Source organism: Bombina bombina, chromosome 1 (assembly GCF_027579735.1).
Source record: "Bombina bombina isolate aBomBom1 chromosome 1, aBomBom1.pri, whole genome shotgun sequence".
NCBI classification, from domain to species: Eukaryota; Metazoa; Chordata; class Amphibia; order Anura; family Bombinatoridae; genus Bombina; species Bombina bombina.
This window is the reverse complement of record NC_069499.1, coordinates 1,142,617,163-1,142,630,708: the sequence shown is the minus strand read 5'-3', so window position 1 is coordinate 1,142,630,708 and position 13,546 is coordinate 1,142,617,163. Positions and strand designations below refer to the sequence as shown.

At 42.9% G+C, this 13,546-nt stretch overlaps 1 protein-coding gene across 4 annotated transcripts in view; it reads left to right on the top strand.

The window, feature by feature from the left end:
• Window positions 1–13,546, top strand: part of STAT3 (signal transducer and activator of transcription 3) — a 600,544-nt gene that overhangs the window by 255,806 nt on the left and 331,192 nt on the right. For all 4 annotated transcript variants that reach the window (XM_053699116.1, XM_053699126.1, XM_053699099.1 and 1 more), the window contains exon 12: window positions 12,815–12,844. In XM_053699116.1, the coding sequence (XP_053555091.1) occupies window positions 12,815–12,844 (30 nt within the window). The remainder of the gene's footprint in view (window positions 1–12,814; window positions 12,845–13,546) is intronic.

The window sequence follows — 13,546 nt, the reverse complement described above, 5'->3', positions numbered from 1 at the left end:
GGAATGTATTTTGCATAATCTGGATGTTGTGCGTACTCTAAAAATGTTGCCTTCAAGCAACTAAAAATTTTCGCAAATTTTCTGCCCCTTTTTTTTTTTTTTTTCTTCTTTCTGGTAAGCGTAAGGGTCAGAAGGCCACTTCTACTACTCTTTCCCTCTGCTTGAGAAGTGTTAGCTTATGAGACAGCTGGACAACAACCTCCTGAGAGAATTACGGCTCATTCCACTAGGGCTGTCTCCTCTTCCTGGGCTTTCAAAAATGAAGCTTCTGTGGAGCAACTTTGCAAGACGTCAACGTGGTCTTTTTCTTCTGTTATGTGTGATCAGTCCACGGGTCATCATTACTTCTGGGATATAACTCCTCCCCAACAGGAAATGCAAGAGGATTCACCCAGCAGAGCTGATATAGCTCCTCCCCTCTACGTCAGTCCCAGTCATTCTCTTGCACCCAACGACTAGATAGGATGTGTGAGAGGACTATGGTGATTATACTTAGTTTTTATGACTTCAATCAAAAGTTTGTTATTTTACAATAGCACCGGAGCGTGTTATTACTTCTCTGGCAGAGTTTGAAGAAGAATCTACCAGAGTTTTTTTACTATGATTTTAACCGGAGTAGTTAAGATCATATTGCTGTTCTCGGCCATCTGAGGGAGGTAAAGGCTTCAGATCAGGGGACAGCGGGCAGATGAATCTGCATTGAGGTATGTAGCAGTTTTTATTTTCTGAATGGAATTGATGAGAAAATCCTGCTATACCGTTATAATGACATGTATGTATACACTTCAGTATTCTGGGAATGGTATTTCACCGGAACTACTCTGTTAAAGGTCACTAATCCTTTTAATAAATATTATCATGTTAAACGTTTTTGCTGGAATGTAGAATCGTTTACATTGCTGAGGTACTGAGTGAATAAATGTTTGGGCATATTTTCCACTTGGCAGTTGTCTGCTTTAAATTGTGACAGTTTCGTTTCTCCTCACTGCTGTGTGTGAGAGGGAGGGGCCGTTTTTGGCGCTCTTTTGCTACGCATCAAAAATTTCCAGTCAGCTACTATTATATTTCCTGCATGATCCGGTTCACTGACAGATCTCAGGGGTCTTCAAACTTCTTTGAAGGGAGGTACATTCTCTCAGCAGAGCTGTGAGAATTTTATATTGACTGTGAATAAAAACGTTACTCTATAATTTTTTATGTCAAATTTAGTTATTGTTATTTACTAATGGGAACAAACCTTTGCTAAAAGTTGTGTTATTTTAAAGTTGATGCTATAACTGTTTTTCAGTTCATTATCTCAACTGTCATTTAATCGTTTAAGTACCTCTTTGAGGCACAGTACGTTTTTGCTAAAAAAGATTATAACCAGGTTGCAAGTTATTGCTAGTGTGTTAAACATGTCTGACTCAGAGGAAGATATCTGTGTCATTTGTTCCAATGCCAAGGTGGAGCCCAATAGAAATTTATGTACTAACTGTATTGATGCTACTTTAAATAAAAGTCAATCTGTACAATGTGAACAAATTTCACCAAACTGCGAGGGGAGAGTTATGCCGACTAACTCGCCTCACGCGGCAGTACCTGCATCTCCCGCCCGGGAGGTGCGTGATATTATGGCGCCTAATACATCTGGGCGGCCATTACAGATAACATTACATGATATGGCTACTGTTATGACTGAAGTTTTGTCTAAATTACCAGAACTAAGAGGCAAGCGTGATCACTCTGGGGTGAGAACAGAGTGCGCTGACAATACTAGGGCCATGTCTGATACTGCGTCACAGCTTGCAGAGCATGAGGACGGAGAGCTTCATTCTGTGGGTGACGGTTCTGATCCAAACAGATTGGATTCAGATATTTCAAATTTTAAATTTAAATTGGAGAACCTCCGTGTATTACTAGGGGAGGTCTTAGCAGCTCTCAATGATTGTAACACCGTTGCAATACCAGAGAAACTGTGTAGGTTGGATAAATACTTTGCGGTACCGGGCGAGTACTGACGTTTTTCCTATACCTAAGAGATTAACTGAAATTGTTACTAAGGAGTGGGATAGACCCGGTGTGCCGTTCTCACCCCCTCCAATATTTAGAAAGATGTTTCCAATAGACGCCACCACTCGGGACTTATGGCAAACGGTCCCTAAGGTGGAGGGAGCAGTTTCTACTTTAGCTAAGCGTACCACTATCCCGGTGGAGGATAGCTGTGCTTTTTCAGATCCAATGGATAAAAAATTAGAGGGTTACCTTAAGAAAATGTTTGTTCAACAAGGTTTTATATTGCAACCCCTTGCATGTATCGCGCCGATTACGGCTGCGGCAGCATTTTGGATTGAGTCTCTGGAAGAGAACCTTAGTTCATCTACGCTAGACGACATTATGGACAGGCTTAGAGTCCTTAAACTAGCTAATTCATTCATTTCGGAGGCCGTAGTACATTTAACCAAACTTACGGCTAAGAACTCTGGATTCGCCATACAGGCACGTAGAGCACTGTGGCTAAAATCCTGGTCAGCTGATGTTACTTCTAAGTCCAAATTACTTAATATACCTTTCAAGGGGCAGTCTTTATTTGGGCCCGGTTTGAAAGAAATTATCGCTGACATTACAGGAGGTAAGGGCCACGCCCTACCTCAAGACAAAGCCAAAGCTAAGGCTAGACAGTCTAATTTTCGTCCCTTTCGGAATTTCAAAACAGGAGCAGCGTCAACCTCCACTGCACCAAAACAGGAAGGAGCTGTTGCTCGTTACAGGCAAGGCTGGAAACCTAACCAGTCCTGGAATAAGGGCAAACAGGCCAGGAAACCTGCTGCTGCCCCAAAGACAGCATGAACCGAGAGCCCCCGATCCGGGACCGGATCTAGTGGGGGGCAGACTTTCTCTCTTCGCCCAGGCCTGGGCAAGAGATGTTCAGGATCCCTGGGCGCTGGAGATTATATCTCAGGGATACCTTCTAGACTTCAAATTATCTCCCCCAAAAGGGAGATTTCATCTGTCAAGGTTGTCAACAAACCAGATAAAGAAAGAAGCGTTCTACGCTGTGTACAAGATCTGTTATTAATGGGAGTGATCCATCCAGTTCCGCGGTCGGAACAAGGACAAGGGTTCTACTCAAACCTGTTTGTGGTTCCCAAAAAAGAGGGAACTTTCAGGCCAATCTTAGATTTAAAGATTCTAAACAAATTCCTAAGAGTTCCATCGTTCAAAATGGAAACTATTCGGACAATCTTACCTATGATCCAAAGGGGTCAGTACATGACCACAGTGGATTTAAAAGATGCTTACCTTCACATACCGATTCACAAAGATCATCAACGGTATCTACGGTTTGCCTTCCTAGACAGGCACTACCAGTTTGTAGCTCTTCCATTCGGATTGGCTACGGCCCCAAGAATCTTCACAAAGGTTCTGGGTGCCCTTCTGGCGGTACTAAGACCGCGAGGGATTTCGGTAGCTCCGTACCTAGACGACATTCTAATACAAGCTTCAAGCTTTCAAACTGCCAAGTCTCATACAGAGTTAGTTCTGGCATTTCTAAGGTCGCATGGATGGAAAGTGAACGAAAAGAAGAGTTCTCTTTTTCCTCTCACAAGAGTTCCATTCTTGGGGACTCTTATAGATTCTGTAGAAATGAAGATTTACCTGGCAGAAGACAGGTTAACAAAGCTTCAAGATGCATGCCGTGTCCTTCATTCCATTCAACACCCGTCAGTAGCTCAATGCATGGAGGTGATCGGCTTAATGGTAGCGGCAATGGACATAGTACCTTTTGCACGCCTACACCTCAGACCGCTGCAATTGTGCATGCTAAGTCAGTGGAATGGGGATTACTCAGATTTGTCCCCTACCCTGAATCTGAATCAAGAGACCAGAAATTCTCTTCTATGGTGGCTTTATCGGCCACACCTGTCCAGGGGGATGCCATTCAGCAGGCCAGACTGGACAATCGTAACAACAGACGCCAGCCTGCTAGGTTGGGGCGCTGTCTGGAATTCTCTGAAGACTCAGGGATTATGGAATCAGGAGGAGAGTCTCCTTCCAATAAACATTCTGGAATTGAGGGCAGTTCTCAATGCCCTTCTGGCTTGGCCCCAATTAACAACTCAGGGGTTCATCAGGTTTCAGTCGGACAATATCACGACTGTAGCTTACATCAACCATCAGGGAGGGACAAGAAGCTCCCTAGCAATGATGGAAGTATCAAAGATAATTCGCTGGGCAGAGTCTCACTCTTGCCACCTGTCAGCAATCCACATCCCGGGAGTGGAGAACTGGGAGGCGGATTTCTTGAGTCGCCAGACCTTTCATCCGGGAGAGTGGGAACTTCATCCGGAGATCTTTGCCCAAATACTTCGACGTTGGGGCAAACCAGAGATAGATCTCATGGCGTCTCGCCAGAACGCCAAACTTCCTCACTACGGGTCCAGATCCAGGGATCCGGGAGCGGTTCTGATAGATGCTTTGACAGCACCTTGGAACTTCGGGATGGCTTATGTGTTTCCACCCTTCCCGCTGCTTCCTCGATTGATTGCGAAAATCAAACAGGAGAGAGCATCAGTGATTCTAATAGCACCTGCATGGCCACGCAGGACTTGGTATGCAGATCTAGTGGACATGTCATCCTGTCCACCTTGGTCTCTACCTCTAAGACAGGACCTTCTGATACAGGGTCCATTCAAACATCAAAATCTAACTTCTCTGAAACTGACTGCTTGGAAATTGAACGCTTGATTTTATCAAAGCGTGGTTTTTCTGAGTCGGTTATTGATACCCTGATCCAGGCTAGGAAGCCTGTTACCAGAAAGATTTACCATAAAATATGGCGCAAATACCTATACTGGTGCGAATCCAAACGTTACTCCTGGAGTAAGGTTAGGATCCCTAGGATATTGTCTTTTCTACAAGAAGGTTTAGAAAAGGGTTTATCGGCTAGTTCATTAAAGGGACAGATTTCAGCTCTGTCCATCTTGTTACACAGGCGTCTGTCAGAAAATCCAGACGTCCAGGCCTTTTGTCAGGCTTTAGCTAGGATCAAGCCTGTGTTTAAAGCCGTTGCTCCGCCATGGAGTTTAAACTTAGTTCTTAACGTTTTACAAGGTGTTCCATTTGAACCCCTTCATTCCATTGATATAAAATTGTTATCTTGGAAAGTTCTGTTTTTAATGGCTATTTCCTCGGCTCGAAGAGTCTCTGAGTTATCAGCATTACATTGTGATTCTCCTTATCTGATTTTTCACTCAGATAAGGTAGTTCTGCGTACTAAACCTGGGTTCTTACCTAAGGTAGTTACTAACAGGAATATCAATCAAGAGATTGTCGTTCCATCCTTGTGTCCAAATCCTTCTTCAAAGAAGGAACGTCTTCTACACAATCTGGATGTAGTTCGTGCCCTCAAGTTCTACTTGCAGGCAACTAAAGATTTTCGCCAAACTTCTTCCCTGTTTGTCGTTTATTCTGGACAGAGGAGAGGTCAAAAAGCTTCTACTACCTCTCTCTCGTTTTGGCTTCGTAGCATAATACGTTTAGCCTATGAGACTGCTGGACAGCAGCCTCCTGAAAGAATTACAGCTCACTCCACTAGAGCTGTGGCTTCCACTTGGGCCTTTAAGAATGAGGCCTCTGTTGAACAGATTTGCAAGGCTGCAACTTGGTCTTCGCTTCATACTTTTTCCAAATTTTACAAATTTGACACTTTTGCTTCTTCGGAGGCTATTTTTGGGAGAAAGGTTCTTCAGGCAGTGGTTCCTTCTGTATAATGAGCCTGCCTATCCCTCCCGTCATCCGTGTACTTTTGCTTTGGTATTGGTATCCCAGAAGTAATGATGACCCGTGGACTGATCACACATAACAGAAGAAAACATAATTTATGCTTACCTGATAAATTCCTTTCTTCTGTTGTGTGATCAGTCCACGGCCCGCCCTGTTTTTAAGGCAGGTAAATATCTTTTAAATTATACTCCAGTCACCACTTCACCCTTGGTTACTCCTTTCTCGTTGATTCTTGGTCGAATGACTGGGACTGACGTAGAGGGGAGGAGCTATATCAGCTCTGCTGGGTGAATCCTCTTGCATTTCCTGTTGGGGAGGAGTTATATCCCAGAAGTAATGATGACCCGTGGACTGATCACACAACAGAAGAAAGGAATTTATCAGGTAAGCATAAATTATGTTTTTGCATACCTTTTCCAAATTTGATACTTTTTCCTTGGCTGAGGCTTCTTTTGGGAGAAAAGTTCTTCAAGCGGTGGTGCCTTCTGTTTAGGTCTGCCTGTCTTGTTCTCCCTCCCTTTTCATTCTGTGTCCTCTAGCTTGGGTATTGGTTCCCACTAGTAATTAGAATGAAGTTGTGGACTCTCCATGCCATAGGAAAGAAAACAAAATTTATTTTTACCCAGTGACGTGCGGTGAGGTCAGAGGCTAGTGAGGCTATTAGTACATTTGCTTCATTCTCTTGTTATCCTTTGTTGAAGGATATGCAGCAATGCACAACTGGGAGCTAACTGAACACATTAAATGAGCCAATGACAAGAGGCATATATGTGCAACCACCACTCACCAGCTGCTCCCAGTAGTGCATTACTGATCTTTAGCCTACCTAGGTATGCTTTTCAAATGATACTAAAAGAAAAAAGCAAATTGGATAACATAAGTAAAATGTAAAAGTCTTTAATATTGTATGTTCTATCTGAAACATAAAAGAAAAATGTTGTGTTCCTTTAATGTTTTAAAACAAATTAACATCCTTCTAACTGCAGCTATTCTCCAGTAGTCAAACTCCAACTTGCCTTATTTGTAAAAGGAGAAACCAGATGCGCACACACTCTCATGCAGATACGCACACACTCTCATACAGTGGCACACACACTCATACAGATGCACACACACTCATACAGATGCACATGCACACACACTCATACAGATGCACATGCACACACACTCATACAGATGCACACAGACACACTCATACAGATGCACACAGACACACTCATACAGATGCGCAGACACACTCATACAGATGCGCAGACACTCTCATGCAGATGCGCACACACTCTCATGCAGATGCGCACACACTCTCATGCAGATGCGCACACACTCTCATGCAGATGCGCACACACTCTCATGCAGATGCGCACACACTCTCATGCAGATGCGCACACACTCTCATACACACTCATACAGATGCACACACACTCATACAGATGCACACACACTCATACAGATGCACACACACTCATACAGATGCACACACACACTCATACAGATGCATACACACACTCTCATACAGATGCATACACACACTCTCATACAGTTGCATACACACACTCTCATACAGTTGCATACACACACTCTCATACAGATGCACACACACTCTCATACAGATGCACACACACTCTCATACAGATGCACACACACTCTCATACAGATGCACACACACTCTCATACAGATGCACACACACTCTCATACATACAGATGCACAAACACACTCATACAGATGCACACACACACACTCATACAGATGCACACACACTCATATAGATGTACACAGTCACACACTGTCATCCAGATGTACACACACTCTCATACATATAGATGCACACACACACTCATACATATAGATGCACACACACACTCATACAGATGTGCACACACACACTCATACAGATGCACACACACTCTCATATATACAGATGCACACACATTCTCATACATATAGATGCACACACACACTCATACAGATGCGCACACACACACTCATACAGATGCACACACACTCTCATACAGATGTACACACATTCTCATACAGATGTACACACACTCTCATATATACAGATGCACACACACTCATACAGATGTACACACACTCATACAGATGCACACACACTCTCATATATACAGATGCACACACACTCATACAGATGCACACACACTCTCATACAGATGCACACACACTCTCATACAGATGTACACACATTCTCATACAGATGTACACACACTCATATATACAGATGCACACACACACTCATATATACAGATGCACACACACACTCATATATACAGATGCACACACACACACACTCATACAGATGCGCACACACACACTCATACAGATGTGCACACACACACTCATACAGATGTGCACACACACACTCATACAGATGTGCACACACACTCATACAGATGTACACACACTCTCATACAGATGTACACACACTCTCATATATACAGATGCACACACACTCTCATACAGATGCACACACACTCTCATACAGATGCACACACACTCTCATACAGATGCACACACACTCTCATACAGATGCACACACACTCTCATACAGATGTACACACATTCTCATACAGATGTACACACATTCTCATACAGATGTACACACACTCATATATACAGATGCACACACACACTCATACATATAGATGCACACACACACTCATACAGATGCGCGCGCACACACACACACACACTCATACAGATGCACACACACTCTCATACAGATGTACACACACTCTCATACAGATGTACACACATTCTCATACAGATGTACACACACTCTCATATATACAGATGCACACACACTCATACAGATGCACACACACTCATACAGATGCACACACACACACTCATACAGATGCACACACACACACTCATACAGATGCACACACACACTCATACAGATGCACACACACACTCATACAGATGCACACACACACTCATACAGATGCACACACACTCATACAGATGCACACACACTCTCATACAGATGCACACACACTCTCATACAGATGCACACACTCTCATACAGATGCACACACTCTCATACAGATGCACACACTCTCATACAGATGCGCACACACTCTCATACAGATGCACACACACTCTCATACAGATGTACACACACTCTCATACAGATGTACACACACTCTCATACAGATGCACACACATTCTCATACAGATGCACACACACTCTCATATATACAGATGCACACACACTCATACAGATGCACACACACACACTCATACAGATGCACACACACACTCATACAGATGCACACACACTCTCATACAGATGCACACACACTCTCATACAGATGCACACACACTCTCATACAGATGCACACAAACACTCATACAGATGCACACACACACTCATACAGATGCACACACACACTCATACAGATGCACACACACTCTCATACAGATGCACACACACTCTCATACAGATGCACACACACTCTCATACAGATGCACACACACTCTCATACAGATGCACACACACTCTCATACAGATGCACACACACACTCATACAGATGCACACACACACTCATACAGATGCACACACACACTCATACAGATGCACACACACACTCATACAGATGCACACACACACTCATACAGATGCACACACACTCTCATACAGATGCACACACACTCTCATACAGATGCACACACACTCTCACAGATGCACACAAACACTCATACATACAGATGCACACAAACACTCATACATACAGATGCACACAAACACTCATACAGATGCACACACACTCTCATACAGATGCGCACAAAAACTCTCATACAGATGCGCACACACACTCTCATACAGATGCACACACACACTCTCATACAGATGCACACACACACTCTCATACAGATACAAAACACAGATACACTGATTCTCTCAACTCCCATACATCTCAATATGTCACTTTATATAAAAAAAAACACAAGTACTGTGGGAAAACATACACATATAGCCAACCTCATATTTTTAGACAGAAGCATTGGAGTTGTCTTAAAGGATTACTATAATACAAGCAGCTGCTGACTCAGTAAAGAAAATATCTATTTTTAAATAGGAATCCCCAACCCCCTACCCTCAGAAACCCTTTTTCCATGTGACTTTCCTTCAGTAAACATGCTCTGCACAGCAGCCATATCTACCAGCAGGAAGACAGATACAACACAGCCCTGAAAAGGAATGGGGGAAATGAGAGCAGGGAGGAGGGGAGACTATAAAGAGCAGACCAGGCACTGTGGGAAGCTTCAGACCTCTATAGCCCTGACAACAATATATGAGTTACTGATACTCACTCACAGCTAACTCCAGCGTTACCTCTTGTCTAAGCTGAGCTCCACCCATGTTTCCTGCAGCAGCACCAGTGTAAAAAGATTCCGTGCACTCACTGATGACTGCTGTGGGGGAGATCAGGTGATCTTTCAAAATATTACATTAAGATGATTATGTTCTCTTAGTCTAAACACCTGCTGTCTGCCACACTCTGCATCCATTAACCCCTGCAGTAGTACAAGGAGCCCAATTAGTATACAGCTACAGACAGCGTGTCAGTGACAGGATGATTTGTGAGTGATTTACTAAGTTGTTAGAAAAAAATGATTAGCTGACTATTGTAAGTAAATTACTCACAAATCATTCTGTCACTGACACGCTGTCTGTAGCTGTATACTAATTGGGCTCCTCGTACTACTGCAGGAGTTAATGGATGCAGAGTGTGGCAGACAGCAGTTTGCAGTTGCACCGGACCTGCCCTGAGTAGTGAGCACACACACAGCATGGCCAATATAAAAGTATACCTGATGGAACTCAACGTTGCAGTGTTGTTGGTGCCCTGCCAACACATTGTGTATCTCCAGCATGTATGAATTCTACACTAGTAGCCACACACCTCACTCTGGCCAGGCTGCCCCCCAGGGCATTTACTCTCGATCACTACTAGTACTTACAGTTACCGGTGTTTTCCAGGTCCAGGGTAGTCAGTGAGTCAATGGCACTGGGTCTGGCACTATTAGGCAGTCCTCCGCTCCGGCTCCTCCTGAGTCTGACTTCAGTCTCCTCCAGGCAGTGGGCAGGCACTGGCAGCAACTCCTCCGTGACTAGTCCTGGTCCACACTAGTCCACCAGACAGCCACACAACAACTGGGGCAGTAGGCACTAGGCAGCAGTGGTCGGCGGCACGCACGCACAAGACTCTCTCAGCAGCTCCCTCCACTACTGACACTGAGTCTTCCCGCCAGTAGATCTGTCAGCGCGCTCAATGTGACATGTCAAAATGGTCACATGGCCCACACCTGCCAATCAGCAGCCCAGCAGGCACGCCTCCCCGCAGTGCTGCTGAAGCTGTGATTGGCTGAAGTGACCAAGCTCATCATGGAGGCGGTTTTGAGAACCGCCTCCATTGGAGCTTGTATCAGGGCCCGAAGAGTCACCAGTGGGTGGCGCAGCTCCAGATCCATGTTGCGCAATTAATGGAGGGCAGCGGACCGGCTCACTGCCTCCTAATTGCGCAACAATGGAATATGGATAGTGAATTTTTGCACTGCGCATGCGCAAAGCGCAGTACCATAATGAGTATCGCCATGGGGGTGGGGGGGGTACCCTTGGGGTGAGGGTGGGCGTGGACAAAATATTAATGAAGTAAAAAACACTTTTTTTTTTTTTTTTTAATAAATATGAATTCAAATCTTTTTTTTCCCTCATTGGACAGGGTAGGCACTGCCTACCCTGCCTCCTATTACTGCACGTCACTGTTTTTACCTGATTTCTTTCTTTCCGGGCATGGAGGGTCCATGACCCCACCCTTATTTAAATTTAATTCTGCAGTTTTTTTGTATAAACCTCAGGCACCTCTATACCTTTGTGTTATCTTTTTTCATTTTCATTCTCCTGAATGACTGGGGATTATGGGTAAGGGAAGTGACACTTAACAGCTCTGCTGGGGTGGTCTTTGCTGCCTCCTGCTGGCCAGGAGTTGAATATACCACTAGTAATTGGAATAAAGTTGTGGACTCTCCATGCCCGGAAAGAAAGAAATTTATCAGGTAAGCATAAATTTAGTTTTTTTTCTTTTGTGATTTAGAGCATGAAAACAACTTTCCAATTTACTTCTATTATGAAATTTGCTTCAGTCTCCTGTTGAAAAGCATATCTAAATAGGCTCAGTAGCTGCTGATTGGTGGCTGCACATAGATGCCTCTTGTGATTGGCTCACCCATGTGCAATGCTATTTCTTCAACAAAGGATATCTAAAGAATGAAGCAAATTAAATAGTAGATTGGAATGATGTTTAAAATTGTATTTTCTGTCTGAATCATGAGAGAATTTTTTTGGGTTCCATGTCCCTTTAAGGGTAGAACTGAGAAACACTGATGTTTATTTTAGGACAAAAAGTAATGAAAGGACAAACAAATGAGTACCCTTGCCCAGAAGTGCGTGTAAGATGAGTAGAGAAAACAAGGTTTTATAATACATATTGATTTATTTTTTAAGGGGGGGGGGGCTTTCTTTATCTGTATGTCATTGTACAGGAGATTTCCCTCTTTATTACTAATTTTCTATATAATAAGACAAACCCCACTTTACGTCTATGAAGAGGATTAGTCTACATCACAAACTGTAAGAGATCATTGTAACTCTTAGGTATTATTTCTTCCTGTTGTAAGCTGCTTGTAGTGAGTAGACAAGGTTATTCAGTTTAATTTAAATTGTAGGTGCTTAGTAGCATGTAGGACAATTTTGTTCTGAGTTGAATTGTTTATATATATTTTTTTCAAGCTAGATTTTCTTTTTACTGCAATGAAAAGTTCTGTTATAGGAATGTTTTAAAATAATAATTCCTTGTTTCAATTACTTAAACTTCCCTCTAGAGTCTAGAGAGACATATGTCTGAACTATTTTGCAATAAATATCTGTTAAAAATGTTAACTGTAAATAACGGTATACTTTTTTGTGTGTAAACTTCCACATTTGTGTCCAGATTATTACATGTTTTTTTCTCTTTCAAAGGGACTCTGGAGATGTTGCTGCACTGAGGGGGTAAGATTTTGAAAGATGTACTTCTGAGCTGCTGTAACTGTTAAATATCAAAAGTAAAAATATCCTTTTGTATTTATTTGTTTTGGATGTCATGTGAAATATACAGGAGGGGTTTTACAAAGCTATAGGCATGCACAATTCTGCACTTAGACCAACTTTATGGTGATTTGCAGACTAAAGAAAAAAGTTTGTATAATAACCACATTGTATATTTAAAGAAACTATTCAGAAATATACATTTACAATGAAATATTACATAAAAAACATATTGGTTCTTTTCCTCCTCTCTTACACGTCACTATTTTCTTTACTTTTACTTCTCCCTCATTTTTAATGTTTTCGAAACTAACACAATATAAAGGGCCCCATGTACTAAAGTGTGGATGACCGCTGCTTCTTACATTGCATAAAGCAGGCTCGCAAGGGCTTAAAAGCCGCATCAGCTGCTTTGTACATTGAGCCCTAACTAACAAGCCCAATAGCAATAAGTAACTGATTGAGAGTATACAATCTGTATGACTAGGCACAGGCTATATCCTGAGTGGAATCCAGAGGCGTAACTAGAAACCACAGGGCCAGGTGCAAAATTCTAAGAAGGGACCCGTGTGCCCACAGTCTGTGAAATGGTCTGACCCCCTATTACTGTATATAGTGACACTGTTTAACCCACAAGTACTGTATATAATGAGTTAGTGGCACAGT